This window comes from Columba livia, chromosome 19 (genome assembly GCF_036013475.1).
Source record: "Columba livia isolate bColLiv1 breed racing homer chromosome 19, bColLiv1.pat.W.v2, whole genome shotgun sequence".
Taxonomy (NCBI): domain Eukaryota; kingdom Metazoa; phylum Chordata; class Aves; order Columbiformes; family Columbidae; genus Columba; species Columba livia.
Genome location: NC_088620.1, coordinates 5,945,327 through 5,970,260, shown reverse-complemented (window position 1 = coordinate 5,970,260; position 24,934 = coordinate 5,945,327). Strand labels below are relative to the sequence as shown.

General features: G+C 60.2%; 1 protein-coding gene across 6 annotated transcripts; it reads left to right on the top strand.

The window, feature by feature from the left end:
- Positions 1-864: 864 nt before the first annotated feature.
- Positions 865-24,583, top strand: SH2D3C (SH2 domain containing 3C). Of its 6 annotated transcripts, none has more exons than XM_021282116.2 (12): positions 865-1,012; positions 3,056-3,707; positions 7,720-7,759; positions 17,693-17,821; positions 18,059-18,507; positions 20,129-20,253; positions 20,816-21,390; positions 21,631-21,746; positions 21,867-22,038; positions 22,760-22,871; positions 23,549-23,755; positions 23,902-24,583. In XM_021282116.2, the coding sequence occupies exons 1-12, from the start codon at positions 973-975 to the stop codon at positions 24,075-24,077; spliced, it is 2,793 nt and encodes a 930-aa protein (XP_021137791.2). In that variant the 5' UTR covers positions 865-972; the 3' UTR covers positions 24,078-24,583. The 6 variants fall into 6 exon arrangements, with proteins under 6 accessions (XP_021137791.2, XP_064891954.1, XP_064891955.1 ...); XM_065035882.1 differs by having other exon boundaries at positions 875-1,012; positions 20,150-20,253; XM_065035883.1 differs by lacking the exons at positions 865-1,012; positions 3,056-3,707 and adding an exon at positions 4,664-4,864.
- The last annotated feature ends 351 nt before the right edge of the window (positions 24,584-24,934 follow it).

Genomic DNA, 24,934 nt, shown 5'->3' with positions numbered 1-24,934 from the left:
GCTCGGCCGGGCCGGTCGCGCCGCTGTCCCCGCACCTCTCCGCCGCTGTCCCCGCACCTCTCCGCCGCTGTCCCCGCACCTCTCCGCCGCTTCGCCCCGTCCCAGGGAGCGCCCATGTCCCTGTGCGTGCACCGCCATCCGCCAGGGAGCAGCCCCGTGACCCCCCGCTGTCACCCGTGTGACATTGCTCGGGGAACTGAGCAACCCCCGGGGCTGGTGGCCTAAAATCATGTCACCGTGTCCCTCGCATGCTCGAACCCATCGGGGATTTGACAGTATTTCTGCCGGGGGCTGTGGCAGCGGGACCCCCTGGCCGGGGCACGAGCACCCGTCACCCTTGGGACCCCGAGTTCTCCGCTGCAGCAGCGTGCCCGCCGGGGGACACTGTCCCCAGCGGTGCCTGTGGCTGGGGGTCCCGTGGGGAGCAGAGGCCGGTGCCGCAGCAGACGGACCCGGGACCCGCTGGGTGCTGCCCGGGAACACGGGGCAGCGGGGACGCTGCTCCCCGCCAGGTGCAGGCCCATGGGGCACCCAAAGTCCCCATACATGGTGGCAACGATGCCGTCCAGCTGTCACCCTGTAGGGCCCATCGGGGACAGGCGCTGAGCCCCAAATGTGCATGGTGGACCCTGGTCTTCAGGGCTGGCACCATCCTCCATAGGGTTGACACCCCAATCTAGCGCTGGCGTCCACTCTGACTCCCTGGGTTTTTTGGGAGTCCAGATCTGCTGAGTGTCCCCAAACCAGGGACCCAGAGGTGGCCACAGCGGGTGCGAGCAGCTACGGGGACTGCAAGGACGGTGGGGACAGCGGAGGGCGGGCAGGGGCAGGAGCAGATGACAGCGCTGGGGAGGAAACGCCAGCGAGCGATGAGCGACTGTGGGGGGGCAGGAAGGGAGGGGCGGGCAGGGAAGAGCTTCACGGTTATAAACTTGTCCCTTTCGGTCCCCACGGCCTCCGAGCGGCGTGACCATGGCCGAGGGCCAGAAACGAGGGGGCTTCAAGAAGTTCAGTAAGTGGCTGTGGGACGGGGCGGGTGGGCGATGGGGTGCTCACCTGGACAGCCCGGCCGGGAGCAGGGATGCACGAGTGTGAGCGTCAGCGGGAGTGTGTGCTCACACGCTCCCGGGTCACCGCCACCCGGGGATGTTTGGAGCCAAGACAGGCTCTGGTCTTGCTAGGAAGCTCGTTGGGGTGAAGGGTTTTTGGGGTTTATGTCCACGTGGCTGGAGGAAAACCTGGGTGCTGTAGATTCAGAGCTGGGTGCTGGGACTGGGACCAGTCTGCTGCAGCCCAGCCCTGCGCCGGGTGCCGGGATGCACCCAGGGGGGTGCACAGGGGGCTTGGGGTTTTCACTTCACAAATCACATCCTTCGGGGCGCACATCTCGGGGTGCAAGCTGGTGCTTCCCCCCACTCCAGGGTGCCCCCACAGCACAGGGGGGACATGGAGGAGCCGGGGTGGGAGCCGGGGAGCAGATTCCATCGCTGCTCTTGGAGAAAGAGCTCAGAGCCTGCCGGGACCGAGCTCTGCTCTTTCTCACAGACCTCGAGTTTCTCGCAGAGCCCCGGGAGGCGGCTGCTGTGGCCTTCACCCCCGTTCCCAGCACAGGAGCCGCCTTTGCCGCTGCTCTCTGCATTCCTGCCGCGACGCTGCCGCTGGAGGGGGGCCTGTCCCCCGCTCCCCCGGGACCCCTCCGCTGGCAAAACCCACAGCCCCATCCCAGCTGGGATTTTCCTTTGCGCCGGGGAGCAGGGAGATGGGGAAAGTCCCTGGCATCGTGTTTCCCACCCCACAGCAGCTCCGGGACTAGCCAGCAGCAGAGGATGCTCAAACTCTAGGGGGATGTTTAATCCAAAGCAGTTTCACCTTCAACCACATCCGGGCCACAAGGTCTCTGCCATGCAGAAGGGCTTTCAGGCTGCTGCAGCCCCTTGCACGGCCCCTTTGCCCTGTCTGGCTGCAGGGATGCCCTGTAGAACCCACGGATGGTGACAGGAGGTGGGGGGTCCCACAGCCGAGTGGCCCCCAGACACCTAGTTCCTCACACAACACCGCCGACCGCACCGTGCTGCTTCCTGCCTCGGCAAACCCGCTGTGCCCAGAGGGGAAGAGGCTTTGCAGAGGCCAGGGGTGGCATCAGCGTTGCAAAATATCCAGAGGCACCCAGAGCTCCAGGGCTCTGGCAGCAAAACGCTGCCCTGCAGAGCTGCACCCACAGGCAGCTTCACCCTGAGTGCCACCGTCCTCGTGCCAGCACCAGCACCAGCCCAGGCTTGCACCGCAGCAGCACACTGAGCCGAGGCAGAGGTGTGAAATGCAAAGCCGCCCGCCAGAGTTATAAATACATATGCTCGGTGCTGCAGCTGGGAGCTGCAGGGAGGCTGCGAGGGGCCGAGCGCTCGGCCGAGGAAGTGGGGAGGTTCTCTCCTGCCCGCAGCCACGCGAGCGCCACCAGCCCCGCGCCAGCGCTCGGTTCCTGCTCCACCGTGCACGCATGGGCAGGTTGCACATGGCTGGGACCCCCATCCCCCGTAGCATTTGCATTGTGTCCCATGCTTTCATCCTGGGGAGGACGGGGGTATGCCCACAGAGCTGTACCAAGGCCACCGGGATGGGCACAGCCACCAGCCCTACGGAGTCCCCTGGGGGAAGCAGGGAGGTGGGGGGCAGGAGGAAGAGATTTGAAGTGACTTCTGATGCTGCCTGCTCACCAGGGCTGGGTGTTTCTTTCTCCATTCCTACAACTGCAGCAGGGAAGCGCAGCCACCAGGTTTGTCAGGGCACCAGGAGCCGTTTCCTCTGCAAGGGACAAGGACAGACCTCCCAGAGTCCCAACAGAGGCGCCCTGCACAGCATCACCTACACCCCAGGCCACAGGGATGTTACACTGGGCAGGGCCTGGAGATACGGGCTGTTACAGGGCTAACAGCAGGCTGCACCATGGCACAGTGCCCCATGCGCACCCCAACCAGGGACCAGAGGCCACAGGACCCCCCACCATCACGCCACATCAGCAGTAACCCTGCATGCATCTCTCCTCTCTCTTTGCCAGAGTTATTCAAGTTCAAAGGCTTTGGGAGCCTGAGCAGCATCCCCCGCGCCTTCACCCTCCGGCGTGTGTCCGTAGCCCCCAGCTCCTCACGAAGCCTGGGCTCGGGTCTCCCTCCTCCCCATGGCTTCTTGGAGGAGCCATTTGATGGCACCCAGGATGATCTCAACACCATGCCCAAGAGCCACGGTCCTTATGCCCGCTCGTCGGACATGTACAGCCACATGGGCACCATGCCCAGGCTGAACCTGGGCAAAGCGGGGAAGAGCCTGGGCAAAGCCAAGACTACTCAGACCTGCCGGGAAAAAGACACCACCAGTGACAAAACCCCTCGGACAGCCCTGCTCCCAGACCCCGAGTCCCCTGAGACGTTTGGCAGCCCTAAGCCAGGCATGGATCCACCCTCAGAGGCTGGGAAAGCAGAGCAGGAGGGAGAAGCAGCTCAGCCCGTGGACACCCCTGGAGCAGTGATGGCCACAATGGACCAGCAACCTGTGGAGAATGTCTCCTGCCCAGGGACAGGGGCACCGAGTTCCAGCCTGGCCCCAAACCCCAGCCAAACGCTGAGCCCCAACATGGCAGAGGGATCAGAAACTACTGATGGGGATCTGCCAGACAAGGGGCAAGAGCATCCTGGCAAGAGCTCTTCGGACAGGTATGGCCCCATTGAGTCTGCTCTACCCTCCACCAGGACCCCCTTTCTGGCCCCCCAGGGCAGGAGGAGGGTGCAGGGACACAGTGGGGTCCCTGCAGTGTCCCCTTGCCTGCAGTGCTGGTGGGATGCACCTGGCCAGCAGGATGCAACGATCTGAGTGCTCTGCACGGAGGCCGGGTCAGCGGCTCCATGGGAGCGAGGTTTCCTGTGGGATTTCTGCTCCCTCCCGTTTCCGGACAGGCTGGAAACATCTCGCAGCCCTGCTCAGCCCCAGCATCCCTTTGTCCTGCTGGCAGCTCCATTCCAGCGCTGGGACACGCTGCGGAGAGCTCAGACCTGCACTGTCCTGACCCCTCCAGCTCTCACTCTCCTCTTTTCCTCCCCCTCCATCCTTCTCCCCCTCCCCAAGTGGTCCTGTCTCCCTCAAGGCACGGGGGCAATCCCTAAAACCAGCCAGCCCAGCCCCAGTTCCATCACCTGCCAGTAAACACCCCTCTGGGCATAAACCCCCCACTCTGGGCACAAACTTCCACTCCAGGCACAAAACTCACCTTCCAGGGGTATTTGGGGGCTCAGCCCTTTCAGATAAAGATTGGCTTTTTTGTAGGGTTTTCACCTCAGAATCAACTACAGAGATTTTTACCCCCTCCGCCCATGACACGGGCATCTGGGCATGATGGGTCAAACACATGCCCACGTACATGGGGACTGGGGGCATGGGCAGAGATGCCGACCCCCAAATTTCCCCCCAAATTAGGTCCAGTCCTTCCCCAGCCCAACCCTCCTATCGCCCCCTTCGCACCCCGGCACCCCCCAAAACCCCTGTCCCCCCATGCCGCCTCAGGGCACCGAGTGCTTTGGAAGTCTGGGTGGCCCCAGCAGCGGGATGAAGAGGAGGAATTTGTGCCGGTAGTGGGAGCCGGGCTGTGCCGGCCATACATTCCTGACGGCTGCGAAGGGAGGGCCGGAGGAGGGCTGGGACGGGAAGGAGGAGGGTCCCACCACCGCCTTGCTCACCCCAAAGTCCCAACCGCCCAGTGCAAGGCGGGAGAGCGCCCGGGAGAGCTTCTCCCTGTCCTGCAGAAGAGGCACTCGCCGAATCGCCTCGGGTCGATGACAGCGGTGGGCAGGAGGTTTCCCACCCTGGGACAGGGCAGGTAAGGGGTCCCAGCTCCCCCAGACATCCCATGCACCCCAGCACGGTGGAGGAGACAGGGAGGGAGAGGCTGGGAAGGGGCTTTGCTTGGGGCGGGCACAAAGCCTCAATGCGGGTGATGCCGGAGCAGCGCTGAGGCCCCTGGCCGGTGTTTGCTTGTGGAAAGAGCGAGCACATCGGCTGCGCTGCCGAAACCACGGTCAGACCCGGCGCCAGGGCAGGGCAGAGCAGCTCGGGGGCTGTGGGGGTCTTGGGGAGGCCGAGGGGCTCAGGCACTTGAGGGCTCGGGGAACAGTGTCTCTTCCACAGCTCCCATTGAGCGCAAAGCCCTGGCAGTGGCAGAGGGTCCCCACAGACAGTGTGTGGGGTTCACCTGGACCCTCTGTCCCCCAGAAATTACTTAGGTCCCAGGCCAGTGTGGCTGGGAGCCAAGTGGCAGGGGGACATGTGTGGGTCAGCCAGGTGCCTTGACTCTGGGAAGTGGGGACCTTCATCCCCCAAAATTGAGGGCCAAATGCTCTTTTGCATCATCTGGAGCTGGCCTGATGATGGGCGTAGCCACGCTGTTTGCCAGGGAAACTGAGGCACAAAAGTGACCAGAGCAGGACTTGGCATCGGGGGCATTTCTGCCCCTCTGTGTCCTGCTCAGAGCCCCTGCCACGGCCCCTGGCCCTAGGAGCAGCTGTTGCCAGAGCCGTCCCCATGGCTGGGTCCTGCCGTGGGGCGGGCGGGCGGAAGCAGGACCGGGATAGTGCCGCGGCACAGCCCTTCCTCCTGTGCAGACACATCCCTGGGGACGGGGACAGTCTGTTCCCGCCAGGCCATGGTACGGGCCAGGGACAGCTGCCCAGCATGAGGCACGCCTGTGCAGAGGGACCAGAAGTGACATGGTGTTGAGAGGAACGAGCATGGGCCTGGGGCACATTTTCGCTTGGCCCCCCTCTGCAGAGCATCCCTGGTGAGGACAGACCCCAAGGCGGGATGGGCTGAGGATGCGCACGGGGTGGCTGTCCCAGGGATGCTCCCCGCAGGACCAGGCCCTCGATGGGGGGAAATTTTGCTGCCATGGGACGGAGAGTGGCACCCAGCCTGTGGAGCTGCTGGCAGTGAGGTGGTGGCCGTGGCCATGACTTCAGCAGGGACACGGTGACTAACGGGAGATGACCCACGGGCAGGTCATGTAGCGGACGTGACTCGACTTCCCTCCGTGAGCGGCCGTACGTGAGGCACGGGAAGTGCCGCTTCCCGCAGGGCACGGGCAGGACACTGCCCGCAGACCCCGCTGGCAGCACTGCCAGGCAAAACCTCCAGGGAGGCGACTCTGCCGATGGGGAAACTGAGGCACGAGGTGCCCAGACTTGGTTCCCCTAGGGTGCAGCCTGCACCAGCAGATTCTGTGCTCCAAACCAGGGCTGGACCCGCATGATCACCCCAGATGGTCCGCAGCAGCCATCCCAGACCTTGGCACATCTGCAAGTTACTGCAATGCCTTCCCAAGCCCAAAAGCAGCAACCACCCCACCGAAACCCTACTCCTCAGTGCCACCACGGTAACACCAGGTCCTGGTGGCTCAGTGGCGGCTGCGCTCCAAAGGCAGCCCTGGAATTTCTCCCAGGCACTCGACTGCCCCCAAAAATGCCATTTTCTCCAGGAATGCACAAAACCAGGGGGCTGCGGCTCCCGCTCCTCCCGCCAGCCCCAGCTGCTGCCCTTCCCCGGTGCGGGGGCCTCCCCTGCCCGGGCCCTCGCAGCGTCTCCCAGCTGCTTCCATGTTCCCGATTTCCTGCCCAGAGGCCCCCTGTCCTCCGGCCGGTTTTTCTCACGGCTCTCGCAGCACCAGGCAGCTCTGCGGCCGTGTGAAAGGCAAACAGGCTGGGGATGCAGCGCCAGGGCAGGCAGGCAGCCCACAGCTGTCCGGGCGAGCCTGTGTCTGTCCCCTCTCCCAAATACTCCTCTATTTTTTTCACCCCCAAAAAAGCGTGGGCTTGATTTCCAGCCCCTTTTCCCCTTCTGAGCTGGACAGTGTTTTTTTTTTTTATTCTGAAAGGTAAGACCTCAGGTAGCACATCCCAGCTCAGGCTGTTACAATCTCCCTTCAAACTCTCTTGTCCATACAGACAACATACCCCACCCCACAAGCACACAAAAAGCAGCAGCAGCATCGCTACATGCTCAGGAAAGAGCAGGGGCTGCCTCTGTCCCTGATGAAATGATGGCAGAGAAGCTGCTGGATCAGCTGCATCTCAGGGTGATTGGTTTGGTTGTCAGTAGGGCTAAGAGTGAACATGTTACCAAGGAAAATGGGAGTTTCTATTGCCTGTATGCTGGTAGGGTAAATCTTGCAGTCTGAGACAGGATGTCACAGTGTGCCCCCTGGTTCAAATGAAAGTTTGAATTCTGTGGGGTTGCACGAGGCCACAGAGAAACAAAAACACTTGTCTGGAGCACATGTCTCAACAGCCACCTACAGGGAACACAGCTCTGCCAGCAAACGGGGCATGGGGGCCCCGTCTCGGCACACAGCACCATGACCCGCAGGGACCCGAGCCTGCTCTCCGGGTCTCCCCAGTTCAGCTCACACGGTCCCAAGCCGATCTGGAGAGAGAACCTCTAAAAAGGCCTCATTCTTCCCTGATCGCATTAGGGAGATTAAGCCGAGAGTGGACATGGAGCAGGCAGGGACAGTGCCAGGATCCTGGGAGCCTCTCCCAAAACCGCAGCCATGCTCTCAACCCCATGGCAAGGCAAGGGGCACAGACCCCCACTCCCTCAAGCTGTGCCACCACCGCCTTTAAGCTAACTGTGACGACTTGCTGCCTGTTACTTACGTATTTTTATTTTTCCCTTTCCTTCCAGCCACCACGATGGCCTGGAGTCTGGCAGCGAATACGTGAAGGTAAGACACCGAGCGCGGTCACAAACTGCCCCGGCCAGGTGCCAGTGGTGGAGCGGGGACAGTGGCCAGGTCCTGCAACAACGGGGTGCTCAGCTCTGCACCCCCAGTCCCACCACCTCCTCCAGCCTCTCTCGTTGGCCCCAGAAAAAAATCCTTTGCCGGAAACAGCGAGGCTGGGGGAGGCAGAGGAGACACAAACCCTACGTGGTCCCCCTGATGCTGCTCCTGCAGGAGCTGCCTGCGTTTTGTTCTCCCCATCACTCGCGGCCACCGCAGATGCAGGGGCAGCTTCCTCCCTCCACCCCCACGCAAAGAAACGGAAGCGTTTGAGCCACTTTCGTGGTTGTCACATGAAAGTCGGTGTAAATCTCTCCAAATCTCTTGCTTATCCTCCAGCAAACTATTAACATTCCTAAGGACTCTTCATGTCTGGCCAGAAATTCATTAGCGAGGCGCCTGGCTCTGGAGGAGAGCGGGCCATTTTGCAGGAGGCTGCTGGCACAGTGGGAGCTGGGCAGGGGCAGAGGAACGGTGGCAGGGGTGCTGTGTGTTTGGGGATGGAGCACGGAAAACCTGCCCGGGTGGTCACTGTGATGCGATGGCCTTTGGGATGGGCTGGAACCTCTTGAGTGTCGTTGCCCAATGGGGCTGTAATGCCGCTGGGAAGATGTGGTTGTTGAGAAGTGACTTGAGGTGCCCTGCACGAGTGGTGTAACCAGTACAGAGCCCCACATCTTAATATTTGGGATGTGGGGCTCTTGATGGTGGCTGTAGCTAGACATGGAAACGTGGGATTTCCCTATGGTGGCACCAACTGGCAGGCTCAGGAGAGAGCTGCTTGGACCTGAGCTCATCTGCTTATCCTAACAGGGGTCACACCCCTCTGGGTCCAAACGAGGGGCCAACAAGAACCCCACGTACAGGTCTGGCAACCAGCAGCTTCCGGGTCATGGGGCTGCATGTGGCTTTTTGACCTGTAGCACATGGATCCGAGGTGGGATGTCTTTCCTCCCCTTCTTTAGCCATATGGGATTGGCAGAGCAGGAGATCATGGGACACATGCTGGAGTGACGAGGCTCTGATGGGATCGATGAGGCTCCAGCTGGGCTTTGTGGGTAGAGCCCAGGTGCAGGACACCTCGGCATGCAAAGTAAAGCACCTGCTCGTGCAGGCAAGTCCTGTGAGGGCAGGGAGGTGGCAAGGAGCCACGCTGAGTGGTTTGGGGTGCTTTCCCTTTCTCCAGCAGCACGTACACCCAGAGACAGGCGCGTTTTGTAGCTCCCAAGTTTATGGACTGAAACAACACAGATGTGTAGCAATGGGTATGGCTTTGCCTTTGGGATTGAGTTCTTTTGGGTGAGCCAGAAGAATTCCCTGCTCTCCAGGCAGATCCCAAACCTGATCTATCTGGTCTTTATTTCTCACCTGTCCCCGTGGTGTCCAGACACAGCCCATGAGCTGTGATTTATATGCCACTTCCCTTCGGTCACAGAAGCAACCGATGGCCACGGTGACAGCAGCTATTTTAGTCAAATAAGTAATTATCTGGAGTGTGAGTGACCGGGATGATGAGGCTACTCTGGCTGATTGCAGGCGCCGTGCCTGGCTGTGAGCCCCCATCTTCGTGTGGCTGCAGGGTGCTCAGCACCTGGCAGCATTTGGCCCCATGCCCTGTGGGGATCGGGACGGGAAGGTGGCAGCTGCCTGGTGTCCCTTGGGAGCAAGGAGGGACAGGGCTGGGACCCACCACCAGAACAGGTCCTTGCTTTACAGCTGGGAGGGAGGTGAGCAGGGAGGAAACACTGCTGCAAGGGAGAGTGGAGGAAAGATAAGAAGACCCAGCAAACAAGAGAGGCAGGGGGATTGAGAGGACACGCTGCAAAGTCCTCATGAGCAAAGGGTCACAGGCAGGTCTGTGTCCAGATGTGCACTGAAGAACGGCCAAACATCAGCCCTTGAGCTCCAGCAGCAAACCTGCCAGGGCCAGCTCTCCCATCGCCAATCCTGCTGTGATTAGAGGTACAACCCCGAGCTAGGGAGGGTTGGAAAGCCAGGATCAATAAGCACTTGGTAATTAACATGCTTTAATAATAGCCTAAGGGTTGGTGTTTCCAAGCTGCCTGGGGGAGCCACACACCTGGCTCCATTTGCTAGCATCCCACCCAGGCTAGCTTTGGCCCCCATGCAGGTGAAGGAGCTGAAGAACAGTGTTACCCTTTGGGAAAGCAGCAGCCGATAAAGCTGTCGTGTGTTCCTGCAAGAGCTCAGATGGAGATTTTCAGCTTCCCCCTGTGGAGGGACAGCGTGGGCACAGCCGGGGGGCATCGCCCCACAGTGACCCATGAGGCTCCCACGTGCTCCCTCACCACAAAATCACGGAGCCCGTCGTGGGGGAGAAGCCTCGGCAGGAGGATGATTCACTGTCGAATCCCTGCACGCTACCATCTGGTCTGTCCCTCAGCCCCACGCAAGACAAGAGGAGAGCCCGTGCTCCCTGCCCATCCCAGCACCCATGGGACCCACCAGCACTCGCCGCCCCGTGTTCCCAGTCCGCAGGCTGCATGCTGCCCCACTTTCTCCTGCACCTCAGCCCTGTCCTGCTACAAACCTGCGCTGCTTTCCCGCTCCTCTCTCCCCTGCAAAAGCAGGGGCAGAGCGCAGGCCCGGCAAGAGCCTGCGAGCTCTTTGTTCTGCGCGGAGCAGCCGCTCACTCGGGGGACCTGTATCTCATCAGCCCTGTCTGCTGCCTCCCTGCCTGGGGATACGAGGGGCTCGTTTGAATTAATTAGCAGGAAGGCTGCAGGGTTCTTCAGTCGGTGGCAGCGGGAATACCTCTGCCAACTCACATCATCCCCCTGGGCAGGGGCACACTAGGACAAATGGGGGAGTCTTTTGGGTCAGGACATGCTTTGTGCATGGGGGTGTAAAGCCCCCCGTTACCAAAGCCAGGTCATGCTGGTGTGGGACGGAGCTGGGCACCCGGAGGGAGACAAAGAGGGCAGAGGGGGCAAGGAGGTGCAGAGCTCACTGATGGGTGCTGCAGGAGCCCCTGCCCATCCCTGTGTTTAGGCAGAGGGTTCAGGTAGGGATTTCAGGGGTTCTTTTTCAAGATTCAGGGCTTTGAGTCACCAGTGCTGCCTCGCACATCCCATACGTGAAACTGTGCCTTTAATTAAACCAAAGTGAAGCCTTAATTAAACGTAACTCGGAGACAGCCTACGCGTGAAGCAGGCGGCCGGTTCCCCACCACGTGAAGCAGCCACCGATGTGTCTCCCCCAAGAAAGGTGCCACCGGAGATAGGGTGAAGGAAGACAGGGCGGGTGAGAGGAGATGAGGCTGTCCCTGACCCGTGTGCATCACTGGGGAGAGCAAGTGGATTTGGGATGTGGAGAATAAGGGGTGCCAGGTGCCCTTAGAGGAGCCAGGTCCCCTCAGGGCACAGGCAGCTGGGATGCCACTTCAAGGGTGCTGGTTCCCCCCAGGGGTGCCAGTTCCCATCAGGGGTTCCAGGTCGCCTCAGGACACAGACAGACAGGGTGCTGGTTCCCCTCAGGGTGCCAGATCCTCCCGAAGGAGCCGGTTCCCTCGGGGCGCACGCAGGCGGGTGCCGCTTCCCCTCGGGGGTGCCTGTTCCCCCGGGGTCCGCGGTGAGGGCGGGTGCGGGCGGCCCCTCGGGGCGGGCCGGGGCGGAGCTGCCTCCCCGACACCGCCCCTCGCTGCCGACAAGGGATGAGGTAATCGGGGAAGCGGCTGAAATTGAAGCCCGGCGGCGGCGGCAGCGGCGGTGCAGCCCGGGCCGGGGCAGCCCCGGCGGGGCTCGCCGCGCCATGACGGAGCGGTGCAGCCTGTGGAGCGCCCTGTCAGCGGCCGCTTGCTGCTTTTACCGCGGCTCCTTCATGCAGGTTCAGGTGAGCGGGGGCGGCGGGAGGACCCGGGGCCGGCCCGGCTGCCCCGCGCTCGGTGCACAGACCCCGCGGGTGCCGCCGCTCCGTGCGCCCGCACGCGTGGGGAAGGCGGCGAGGATGCGGGGGAAACACCGGGGACACGGACCGGCAGCCGGCGGGAGTCAGCTCCAGTACCGCAGCGCTGGAGAGCGGGTGCGAGGGGGCGGCCTCCCCGGGGAGCCCCGCTGCTCCCCGCACGGAGCCGGCAGGGCTGGGTGCGGGCAGCGTGCCCGCCTGCGGCCGGCGAGGAGCGAGCGAGTGCGGGATGAGCCGAGCAGTCGTGGGGCAGAGCTCAGCCCCTTCCACAGCCAGAGACACCGCTTCCCCCCAGACCAGCACTTTGACAGGCAGCATAAGTCCTGACTGGAGCCCTCACCTGCAGCAGAGATCATGCAGGGGAGCATTTAGCATCCCCCAAGAGATGGCATGTGCTGGGAGCACAGAGGGGAGAGCGAGCCCAGATGAACACACAGCGCGTTGGCCTGGGTCTCTGTGTGCGTCTGTGCTGCGCTGCACAAGTCTGACTGGTGGGAGAAAGCTGGGTTCCATCTGTCACCTGTCCTGTGGCACTTGCAGCACTGCCACTGTCTGGGCATGAGTCTAGGTGTCCTATTTTTGGACTCTGGCATTTGCACAGGGTGCTAGGAATTGTTTCCCTCATTTACAGAGTTAGAGAGCAAAGGTGTTTAGGATTGCAAGAGCCAAGCAGGCTCTGCTCTGAAGCAAGAGCTGTAGCATACTGCAAGTTAGAAGGCAGCTGGCAGCCAAGAGAGCTGGCAGTCTTATTCAATACTCCTGCTGAGTGAGCTAGGTGCTGAGCTTTAGAGATTATGCTGGGTAAGACTGAGCCCAGAAGCAGCATTTCAAGTCTTGTCATGACTGCGGCTGATCTCAGTGCAAAGCCAGGGATTTTGATTGCTAGTGAGGGAGAAAAAGGAAAAGCAGAAGAGCTTCTCCTGGTTGTCCAAAGGCCACTGAGCAACACAGGGGAGCGTATCCTAGCGCAGCAGCCCTCGGGCTGCACATCACAGCAGGTGATGGGGTGCTTTAAGCAAACCGCTGCCAGCACAAGGGAGAGACAGGTGGGTATCTGGTTTTCACACAGGGATGCAAGAGGAGATGGAGGGCACTCCATCCTGACCCCAGAAAGAGTTAAAAGTGAAGCCCTAAGTGCTCACCTGGCTCCACCAGATCTTTCATCATCTATTTGTGTCCAAGTGTGCCCAGCAAACACACACTGAAGTCCCCATGAATGACTGGAGCACTTCCAGCTGACAGCCGCATCCCTGCTCACCGCCAATGGCAGTGCACCCAGCCTGGGAAGCACTGACATCATTTCTGGCCAATAGCAGCTCCGAAAAGGGATGCAGCAGCAGCCGCTGCCGCCGTCTTGGAGTGAGATAAGTAATATATAGATGGATGGAAATGTATGTATACACACACCCCATCACTGCACTGGAGAACTGCTCCCCCAGGGCAGCAGTAGCAGTGCACTCCACCACCCCACTGTGTCACCTGGGGCACTTGTCCCACCTTAGAGCACCCAGATGTTCCTGGCCATGAACCCCAGCTGCACCCTGCCCCTGCCAGCCAGACATAATTGCTCCAGAGCTGCCACAAAGGAGCACAGACAAGGGGAGAAAAAACATTGTGGGTAGCCAGGACCAGCCCTAGGAAGGGCTTTGAATGTCAAGACAAAGACCTTGAGTCAAGGTCTGCCTTCAGCAGGGACTAATGGAGATGTGACATATCCCAGAGATGCCATCAGTCACCCATGGGGTGGACAGATGGGCTGGTGCCTTCTCAGAGGCCTTTTAGATGCCCAGAGTCACTGCAAGACAATACAGGGGAATAAATTATTTCTCTTCCATATGGATATCAAGATCAGTAGGACGGACTGGCTCATAGCAGGCCATGCAGACTAACAACAAGGCCATAACAACTTGAATGTTGTTTGTGGTGGGATTTTCTTGTTGTGGCCATACAGGATGGACTAACTATTTTCAGGTGGTACGTGGCAGCTGGACTGATGAGCACAGCAATCCTGCACTGGTCAGGCAGGGTTCTGGGGTTTGTCGTGATGCTGGCTGTCCCTTAGGATGGATGTTTGCGCAGAAATACTTCACTGAAGTAGCCCATTGCCAGGTATGGAACAAGCAGAGGAGACTCCTCAGGCTATTTTGGGGTTTTCCCCATACACCTGCTCCAAATGTCTTGTTGCTCTCTTTGGTGCCAGTTCTGCTTTCCCAGGCCCTGTGTCTGCTCTGGCAGCCAGAGCAGGAGCAGAAAACTCCATAAGGGGTGGAAAACTCCATAAGGGGCTGGGATTTTCCTAACGAGGGTCCCAGCACAAAGCAGAGGGCAGGAGGGAAAGCAGATGCACTCGGTGCCCTGAGGTTAGTCAGATGTTATCAGCAGAGGAGTGGGGTGGGGTGCGAGTACACCTTGCTCTCCAAGCTGACTTCATCCTCAGCTGCAACTCCTCCAGATCTGGGAGGGGAGAGCAGGAAAGCAAGCTGCAAATCTCTCCTGTTTCATAAGATTACCTTTGCAAGGAGACAAAGCCAAACGCCAGCCTTTGAAGATCTCCTTATGCCAAGCAGAGCAGCAGCCGCTGTTTTACATGGACCACAGCTGTTGGCACCCGCTGTTTCCCCCAGCTCTTGCCCTTTTACTAGTTCCAGTCCTTGCGCCATGGCTGAGAGCAAAAGCATCTCTTTCCCCAAGAAAATGGCAGGGGCAGTCAGGGAAGTGGGCAGGGATGGAGAGCCCTGGGAATTGCGCAGCAGCACCGGAGGATTCCCCAGCCCCAGGACTGCAAAACAGCCCATCAGCGTGCTGAGCATGATGGAGGAGCTCTCCTTCCTCCAGCCAAGCCAGCTTGGCTGCTGGTTGGGATTCCTCAAGCAGAGCTTGGCATCATCTCTGGCAGCTATTGAGCTGGTTTGTCTGGTGCGGCTGGTTTGGAGAACTGCTCTAATCCCCATTTCTTCCCACCCAGCTGGAAGAGGCCTTGGGGCTCTCCGCGCAGGAGGCCAGCACCACCCACTTGAGCTAGGTGCTAGTGAAGTCAAGGCTTTTCCCCACAGCCAGCCCACTAGTATGCGAGACCTCACGTCGGGCTGTACATCTTTTGATGTCCTCTTGGCACAGCCGAGAGCGCCAGGCAGTGCCCTTTTCAACGCGGCGCTCAGACATCCGCTTACACGCTCCTGACAGCGCCGGGCTGGCCGGGACCGCCTTGCCATGCCGAGCCTCGCCAGCGCCTCGGCGCCTGGCCAGCTGGCAGCCGGCGAGCCGGCCTCCTCCGAGACACGCTGCCGAGCGGAGCGGGAGAAAGCCGGTCGCTGCCGAAGGGCTCGGGGGCTGGAGGAAGCACGACCCTCCACAGCACGTAGGTCTTTTGCACCAAGGGCTCGCAATGAGCCCAGCTCCTGCATGGAGAGCGGCACAGCCAAGTGATTTCGGCAGCAGCTAGTGTGTGATAGCACCACACCAGAGACTCATGACAAGAACTAGTCCCCACAGTCGCATCATGCAAAGGAAAAGGGCTTTCCATGATCCATCTCCTGCTGCCTCCGCAGCTATTGCAGCCACGCGGTCACCCCAAGCAGTGGCTTTTTGGTGGCCACAGAAATCAGATGGGATCTCATTGCCCAGGCAAGGAGCTGAAAGGAAGGTGCCCTCCACATGGCTGGAGAAGGTGGCTTGTGGCACCCTCTGCTCACAGCCAGCACGCTCTGCTCGCAGCCAGCCTTCCTCCCCCGTCTGCAAGATGCAAAACCTCCCTCGCCTCTCCCAAACCTCCTGTTCTCCCCGGCTAGCTTAGCACCTGGCTCCTGGCATAGATGCCAGCCGGCTGCTGCCCAAATCCAGGCTTGGAGACGCCGGGCACCGCTCAGCTGGGTTTGTGTTTGTTATCCTGCACATTTGCATGGGGAGGATTTGGGGGAAAACCCAGATGTACAACGCTGGGCAGAACAGGCGCTAATCCCCGCTCCAGGGCCAGTGGCAGGAGCACCAGCTCCAAACTGATCCCAGCTCATTTCTGATGGCTTCAGCCTGCACAGACAGGAGAGGCTCTGGGGGTCCCACCCTGCCCTGGAGTTTGGGGTGAGCAGTGCTGCAGGGAGGATGCTGCAGACAAGGGTCCCCCATCACCACTCGGCCGAGGCAGGTCTGCTCGGTGGCAGCGGATGGGTTGTCATGGAAACGGCATCTGCTTGGCCTCGGCCCCCCGGGAGGCAGCCGGACCTCAGCAGTAGCCGCCGGCTACCATTTATTTTTAATAGGGTTCAGCGTCACTGAGTGGCTTTGTCTCCACGAGGGCCCCAGAGCAGCAGCGAGTGCTTGGCCCCCTGCAACCCTCGATCACGGGGGGGACAACCCACACATCTCCTGGTTGAGGTCCCTGCAGCTCCAGCAAGCAGGACCCTCTCACAGGGAGGGTAAACACAGTCAGATGAACAAGTCTGAGTTCTGTCCATACTGTTTTCCCAGGCTGATTTCACTGTCCCAGCACCTTTTGACTTGATAGCAGTTGGGAAGGGAGGAACGGGGCAGGTCCGGGCTGGTGAGGACAAGCCCCGGAGAGCAGAGTCCATCACACAGGCCCCAGGACGGCATCGCTGCTGGGCTTGGCTGACAAATGCAGCTACCAAAGGAGATGGAACATCTCCCCCAGGGAAAGCGGGGAGCTGGGGTCAGGCTCCTGCTGAGGGACTCAGTGGAGTCCGAGAGCACCCCAAGATTGGTGTGTACAAGGCAAGAGAGCAGCACAGTGCTCCACACTTCCCCCTGCTCACAACTGCTGGAGGAGCAGCAGAGGGAATTGATACAAGTGCTGAGCAAAAGAGTCAGCTCTGAGGTAGGTCCCCAGTGAGTTGGCATGAAGCTGCAGCCCCCAGTGCTCTGGGGAACCAGGTGCCACGCAAGGCCAGTGCCAGAGCAGTGTCAGCAGGTTCCAAGCCCATGCCCATGCTCAGAGACACCAGTACCATCCTACCCTAACACACACCACAGAGCTGGGCCAGCCGGCTGTGCCTCCCCACGCTGGCACTGCCACCAGAGGTACCGCCAGGCCACCCTCGCTCCCCGGAGCAGCAGAATGGGACACCCTGGTAGCCCCATCCAAGCTCCCTGGTCCATGGCGGTGGGACGCATGTCCCCCTTGCAGGACAGCATGTGCGTCTGGGATGCAGTGGGGACCAAGGCGTTAGTGTTGGCACCATAGAAGGGCTCATCCCAAAACCACCCCACCAACAGCCTGGGGGAACCGGCCTCATGTGGAGAGCGCGCAGAAACCCCAAGCCTGTGCTCACCTCCCCAGATAAGCACCGGCTGCACTGTGCCAGCAGCTCAGCATCCTCAGCTGCCCTCTGGGAACGCTGGCAAAGCAGCGGGCAGGGAGCACGGCTGGCTCCAGCTGATGGGAGACATGACGCCATCCCTTATCTCTCCGGGGGAAGGGAGGGGGCAAATTGCATCCTCCAGGCTCAGGTGCACCAGTGCGGGTAAAAGCTAATTTCTATGCAGAAGGTTCCCTTTACATTTGTCATTACTAGTCATGCCACCATCAGGCTAAACACAGAAAGTTAACCCTTTAGAAGAGGGACCACAGTGGATGGTTTGAGGAGGAGGAATAATGCAGGTTTCCTCCTGGAAGAGTGCTTCCCGTGGTGGTTGAGCCCTGGAGATGTTTCAGAGGGAGCTGGGGCAGGTTTTCTCCTGCCCAACCACACTCAGCTTTGAGCTGGGGAAAGGATGGGATCAGGCACGATGGGGACATGCCACCAAGAGACCCTCCAAGTGCTCCTGCTGGCAGGGCCTGACCATCAACAGGCACATAACCCCACCTGCATCCTTTGCTAAAAGCAGTGGTCCTCACACGGCTCTGAGCTCCATGGGGACCCTGAGCATGTCCCAGGGCCAGCCCTTGCCTCCCCAGGCCCTGTTGCACCAGCTGATGCTCTCTCCTCCCCTGTACAGTTCTCCAAGGAGAAATACATCCTCGACTCGTCACCAGAGAAGCTTCACAAGGAGCTGGAAGAGGAGCTGAAGCTGAGCAGCACCGACCTGCGCAGCCACGCGTGGTACCACGGCCGCATCCCCCGGGAGGTGAGGAGGGGAATGAGGGTGGCTTGGGCAACCTGAGGCCACATGGAACCGCCAGCCTGTCCTCCTGGGAAACTTCTGGGCAAGGGCTTCCTTAGCCCTGAGCTGGCTGTTCTTTCCATGGAAATGCCCTCAGAGCCAGGGGAACAAGCCAATGTCCCAATTGAATGTCCATCCATCCTCCCCAGTGTGGTCCTGAGAGCATGACCATGCCTGAACCGCTGCCCTGTCCCCTGCCAGGTGTCAGAGAGCCTTGTGCAGCGGAACGGCGACTTCCTCATCCGTGACTCACTCACCAGTGTGGGCGACTATGTGCTGACATGCCGCTGGCGCAACGAGCCCCTCCACTTCAAGATCAACAAGGCGACGGTCAAGTCCAGCGAGGGCCATACCCGCGTCCAGTACCTCTTTGAGCAGGAGAGCTTTGACAACGTGCCTGCCCTCGTCCGCTTCTACGTGGGCAACCGCAAAGCCATCTCCGAGCAGAGCGGAGCCATCGTCTACTGCCCCATCAACCGCACCTTCCCCCTGCGCTACCTGGAAGCCAGCTACGGGCTGGCCAACGGCAAGCATGGGGGACCCCACAGCCCCACCACCCAGAAAGGGGGGCACATCAAGAGGAGGAGCATCACCATGACGGACGGCCTGACGGCAGACAAGATCACTAGGGCTGAGGGATGCCCAACCAGGTGGGTACGCAGTCCCATCCTGGCTCAGCAGAGCAGAGGGCCAGCCCCTGGGAAAGAGGGAGCACCAGACTTGATCCCTGTTCCCTGGGTGCAGGGCAGGGGTTTGGGATCAGGGAGGGAAGAGAGAGATTGGCAAAGGTGTGGGGGAAGGAACTGGTACCCAGCTGGAACTGGGGTTTTCTCCCAGGCTGGCTGCCAAGCACACTGAGCTCCCGCAGCAGATGCCTGGTGAGCAGACACAACTTTAGCATCACAGGCCAGAAGCCAGAGAGTGTTTTACAGTCACCCATTCCAGGATTATCAGCATGTCAGGGTTTGTCAGAGGCAGGTAGCCGAGCCTTCCCAGGCAAATGCAAGACAAGAGCCAGTCCCAGCTACCACAGGGTTATATATTGGTTCATTTTTGAAGGGGCTTTTTAATTTTAGAGCCCTTTCTGTTCAGCTGGAGTATTTGCACAGCCTCCAGATCACAACCGATCTGCTCACGTTAACCCTGGAGCAGGTGGGCTTCTCCAGAGGTGGAGAAGGAGATTTCCCTTGCACAGCCTGCTGTGAGCTGCCCAGAGCCCAGCAGGGAAGGCAGAGCCACACACACACACATCCTCACCCACAGCAGCCAAGGGGGGACCCATCTGCTCCCACCTCCCCAGCAGGACACAGCCTATTGTTGGACCAAGCTGCTTTCTCACCACCCCAACATCCTCTGCCCAAGGGCAGGGTGAAAATATACCAGTGGAAAACAAGCAACCAACTGTTATGGCAGGGAAAAGGAAAACACTCAGAGTTCCAGGAGAACATATGTGTTTCCAGAAGAAGAGCCCAGATCCATCAGTCTTTCCTCACCACTCGCATTTTCCCCAAACCCCTTATCGCCACCACTGTGCTCCCGTCCTCCCGCTGCACAGAAACAGGCACTCAAGACCAAACACATCACAGCAGCCCAGTCCTCACCCATGGCAGGAAGGGCAGTAAATTGCCCGCTGTGCCCCTTGTGCTCAGCCCACCCCAGACACAGCATCTCTTGCAACACCACAGTCCCAGGACTTGTGCATTGAGCCACAACTGCTGCTCCCCAGCCCAAGACCTCCTGGCTGGCTGCGCAGCCCCTTGAGCACATCCACAACCCAGGCACCTGTTAGGCTCCGAGTCCAGCTTACAGGTACCTTCCACCTCCCCCAAGCTTTGGGTTACAGCAACAACGAATCTAGCCATTCCAACACAGCTCTCAGATAAAAACAGAGTAACACATCCAGCATCAGCTACCACCTTGCAGCACAATCCTAGAAAACTACCACCCCACACAACTTTTTTTGCCAGACCCACTTCCCCACAGCACCTTGGAGCCATCCCACCCCTCAGCCCAGAACAGTACCTTGGTATCAGAGCATCCCTGAGCTCCCCACAGGCAGGACTGTCCCTGCTTTATAGAGGTACCGACCCCTCCTGCTCCCAGCTGCCTGCAGGGACCACCCCCTCATTGCTCTCGCTGAGCTCGTTAGCAGTTCACCTCATTAGGGCTGATGACACACAGGGAGGTGACAGGGCAGCAAACCCTCACCCCAGCCCCTCTGCCTGCACCCTGTGTGCAGGGACTAACCTGCCCTGTCTGCCTCCTCCCCAGCGTGTCCCTGCCCCACCACAGGGACATCATTCGCAACTGTGCTGTCAGCGTGGACCAGATCCAAGACCTGCACTCCCCGATGTCCCCCATCTCTGAGAACCCAGTGTCACCTGCCTACAGTACAGGTAAGCATCACCCCTCCATCCCACTGGGGACACGGGTCGGGCTGGGCTTGGCAGGGCTGTGATGCAGGGCCCTGGGGAGGGGAACGGAGCTCACTGTACAGACAAGCCCTGCATCGCTCCCTGCTAGCAAAATCCTGTCTGGCTCTTTGCATGGCAAAGAAAACTGTCCTGACAGAGGGTGTGAGCTGAGGCTGGGGCTTCAGCCAACCCTCAGCCACATCATCTTGGTTTTAAACTAAAGCTACGTGGTTTTAAACTAAAGGAGGGAAGATTCAGGCTAGACATGAGGAGGAAATTTTTGACACTGAGGGTGGTGAGAGCCTGGCCCAGGTTGCCCAGAGAGGTGGTGGATGAACCATCCCTGGAGACATCCCAGGCCAGGCTGGACGGGGCTCTGAGCAACCTGAGCTGGTGAAGGTGTCCCTGCTCATGGCAGGGGGGGCACTGGGGGAGCTTTGAAGGTCCCTTCAACCCAAACCATTCTATGATTCTATGATCCATTGTCACTATGCATGTGCATATCTCCAGGCTCTGATAACAGGGTCTCTCCTGCTCCCTGCAGTTACTCGGCTAAAGCCACACGCCTGCCAAGCAGCTGGGATTGCCCCGGCCTCTCCGGTCATAAGAAGGTCCAGTGAGCCTCAACTGTGCCCAGGGAACAGCAGCAAACCCCTGCCAGACCCTGCCCACAGCACCCACTCGACTCCCTGCCACGGGTACGCCCGTGCCTCCCCCTCTCCCTCCGTGAACAGCTACAGCGACCCGGACACGGGGCATTACTGCCAGCTCCACCCCACCTCGCCCATCGGCAGAGACCGGCCAGCTCATGACACCAAGGTGCTGCCAACAAAGAGCTACGTGGAGAGGCTAAAGGTGGAGGAAGGACAGAGAGGGACTGAGAATGGCTCCGGGGAAGTGGAGGCAGGGCAGAGGCTGAAAGGAGAGCAGGACTTCACGGGCTTTGTGCCCCCCACCATGGAGACAACCTCCTCCTTCAACCCTGCGGCCTTCCAGTCCCTGCTTATCCCCCTGGAGAACAAACCCCTGGAGATGGCCGTGCTCAAGAAGGTCAAAGAGCTGCTAGCAGAGGTGGACGTGAAGACGCTGGCCAAACACATCACCAAAGTGGACTGCCTGGTACGGCCGGGGCTGGGTGGGAGCGACGGGCACCACTGCCCCGATCACTCTGGGTTGGCAGGGATCAGAGCACCCCCGAGCATTGGGGCACCCCCAAGCATTGCAGCATCCCTGCTGGGCTCTGCCACGCTGAATCAGCCGGGGCAGGCAGGGGCTGGGCTGGGGCAAGAGGTTGCCCGAGGATGCTTCAGCCTCTCCTCAATTAACACGGATCTAATCAGCTCTCCCCTTTCTTGCCAGGTCGCCCGGATATTGGGTGTGACAGCGGAGATACAGCGGCTCATGGGGGTGAGCTCTGGCATGGAGCTGCTCACTCTGCCCCACGGCCACCAGCTCCGCCTGGACCTGCTGGAACGGTACAACACGGCACAGTCCGGCTGCCCTGGGGTGTCCCCAGCTTGGCAAAGGGGTCCCAAGCCCTGGGAGCATCCCCAGTCCCCCCGACACTGACCCCACTCTGTTTTGCCCCACGACAGGTTTCACACCATGTCCATCATGATCGCCGTGGACATCCTGGGCTGCACGGGCAGCACAGAGGAGCGGGCGGCCCTGCTCCACAAAACCATCCAGCTGGCTGCCGAGCTGAAGAGCACCATGGGGAACATGTTCAGTTTTGCAGCCGTGATGAACGCCCTGGAAATGACACAGGTATGGGGATGCTCCTTTCATCCTCATGGCCTGGGCTCAGCCCCCTCACCCAAAACGTGTCCCTCTCACGGTGTCCTGTGGGCTCTGACACCCATTGGGGTGGGAGAAGAGGGAAAACACTCAGGGTAGGTGGTCTGGGGCCACATCTGCTGGTGTCTAAGCAGGGAAGGGGAAGAGCCATCCCCTCCATGGAGCAAACAGCCCAGTCCTGCTGGGATCCAATTGTTTTTCCGTGGTTGGGCTTTTTGTTTTGTGCTGGGCTGTGTTCCTGGGAGGAAATGAATCTGCCCTCCAGTACAATACAAATCAGTCTCAAGGCTGTGGCAGCAGCGTCTCTGGGCCACACTGCTCCCTTTGGAAGATGAAAGGAGATTAAAATGCAATTTTAAATCGAGCCCAGCTGGGAAGTCTTGCTTCCTGCCTGCACAAAGGAGGTGGAACGGCTGCCCCCTCCCTGCGTCTCATCTTCAAGGCCGCTGGGACGCAGGGAAGCTGCTGTCCTGGGGCACGGGGAGGGGACAGAAATCCTGAGCCCAGCCTCAGTGCCAGGGATGTGCCGTATCTGGCCTTGAGGAGGCTGTTTCGGGGAGCAGCAGGCACTGCTATGTGCAAGGCTGGGGGTCACGGTGCAGGGGCCAGGCTGTGCCCCCTGTGAGCCCAGAGCTCAGTGGCCAGGGGCTGCGCTGCCCCAGCACCCTATATCTGCCCCCTTTACTTCCAGATCACCCGGCTGGAGCAGACCTGGATGGTGCTGCGGCAGCGGCACACGGAGGGTGCAATCCTCTACGAGAAGAAGCTCAAGCCATTCCTGAAGAGCCTGAACGAAGGGAAAGGTAACGGGAACAGCTCCCCTCATCTCGCCTGCCTGGTCCTTCCTGCTTTGTCCAGGCACGGCCTTGCTGGAGGGGTATGCGTTTGGGAGCTCGGACGCTTCCCCAGTGCCAGACGCTTCCCCTCATGCTGCTGAACTGCCCCAGGACCCAGCAGGGTCTGTTTGGCCTCAGCTGCCCCTTCCTTCCAAAGGAAGCATTTCATAACTAAATAAAACCAGCAGCTGGGCACAAACACGGCTCGGCTGAGCCAAACCTTCATACTCACATGATGGTGTGTGCCAAGCCAAGGGGACAGGGTGGCCAGGCGGGGAAGATGAAAAGCCGCATCTCTCCAACACCCACTGCTCCAGACTCTGCAAACCTGCTCCCCACCGGACCCTGGGAAATACAGACACAGCCCGAGAGCGAACAACAGTGTTCCCCTCCTGGCACAACTAGAGAGCCCAGCTGGGAGTAGCTGGTGTTGAACGAGGCGATGGCCCCAGGCACAGCGATCACAGTGCTGCAGCCACTGCTGTGCTACAGCTGAGCCTCAAAGCCTCTCCAGGGAGCACGGTGGCAGCCAGGTTTCACAGGGCAGTGCGGCCACACCAGTGCCCCATGGGGCCAGCGCAGATAGGGAGGGTGATGCAGGGACATGGGGCTGCATGGGGTCCTCAGGCTGCCTCTCTCCACAGAAGGGCCGCCGCTGACCAACACCACCTTTCCCCACATCATACCACTCGTGACTCTCCTGGAGCGGGACGAGGCTCTGACGGACAGCCCTGAGCCCTGGGAGACCACCGACAGCGGTGTGGAGGTGGTCATGGCCCACCTGGAGGCAGCGCGGATGGTGGCACACCACGGTGGGCTCTACCACACCAACGCCGAGGTGAAGCTGCAGGGTAAGCGGTGGGGGCAGCAGAGCTCCTTTCCCTCCACCACATTCCCAGTGTGCAGCTGGGCCAGCTCCAGCCCAGCGCCAGCTGGAGCATCCCATGGAACAGGGTCCCTGTCCCATCCCCGTGGGACTGACTCTCCCTCCCTGCAGGTTTCCAGGGCAGAGCGGAGCTGCTGGAGGTCTTCAGCACCGAGTTCCAGCTGCGGCTGCTCTGGGGCAGCCGTGGGGCTGAGAGCAGCCAGGCCGAACGCTACGAGAAGTTTGACAAGGTCCTCACCGCCCTGTCGCACAAGCTGGAGCCGGCAGTGCGCTTCAGTGAGCTGTAACCTCCTGGGGTGCTGGGACCCCCCCAGCTCCCAGCCTGCCCCCAAAGCAGCTGTGGGGCAAGGGCTGGGGCCAAGCACCCAGCACCAGGAGGAGGAGAGATGGCCCAGAAGGGTGCTGAGCAATTATGAGACAAAGAGGAGGAAAACCAGCCACGTCCCATCTACCACCCACCTCCCTGTGATACAAGGCACAGCTGCCTCGAGGGACAGGGACAGTGTCTGAGCAGGCCAGTGCTGGCGTCCACCATCCAGCCCCACTGAGGTCCATGACTGCACAGTGCCCCTCACCTCACCCTTCGGTTTCTATTCCATCTCCATCTTGCCCACAGTCACTGGATCCCGCTTGTAAATACGTTCTCACCATCACTTCTCGATGTACAGACTTGTGAAGGACGGCTCTCGTTGTAAATAATTAGGCTCATTCGTTTCATCTTGTAAATATGTGTACATATCTCATGGGTTTGGTTCTTACATACAATAAACTTTTATGCTGTTCCCCAAGGGGACCCCTCTTCCATGAGTATCATTTCAACACAGCCCTGGCTCCCCTAGAGAGCAGAGCCCCGGGAGGGGCTGAGGAGGGGAAACCACCGTGCTGAATCAGAGGATCATTTTGGTTGGAAGAGACCCTTGAGATAATTGAGTCCAACCATAACCTAAACCTAGCACTAAAGCATGTCCCTGAACCTGAACCCTGCCTGGCCCCCAGAGCTCTGCTGGAAAGGCCAGGGGTCTGTCCTGCCCCCCACTCTGCAAGGGGACACCGGGGTCCCCAAAGCACCAGCCCCGCAGCAGGACCAGCCGCGAGCGGGACACGGAGAACCTGCCCGCGGCGGGGCTGTATGTGCGTGGTCCCG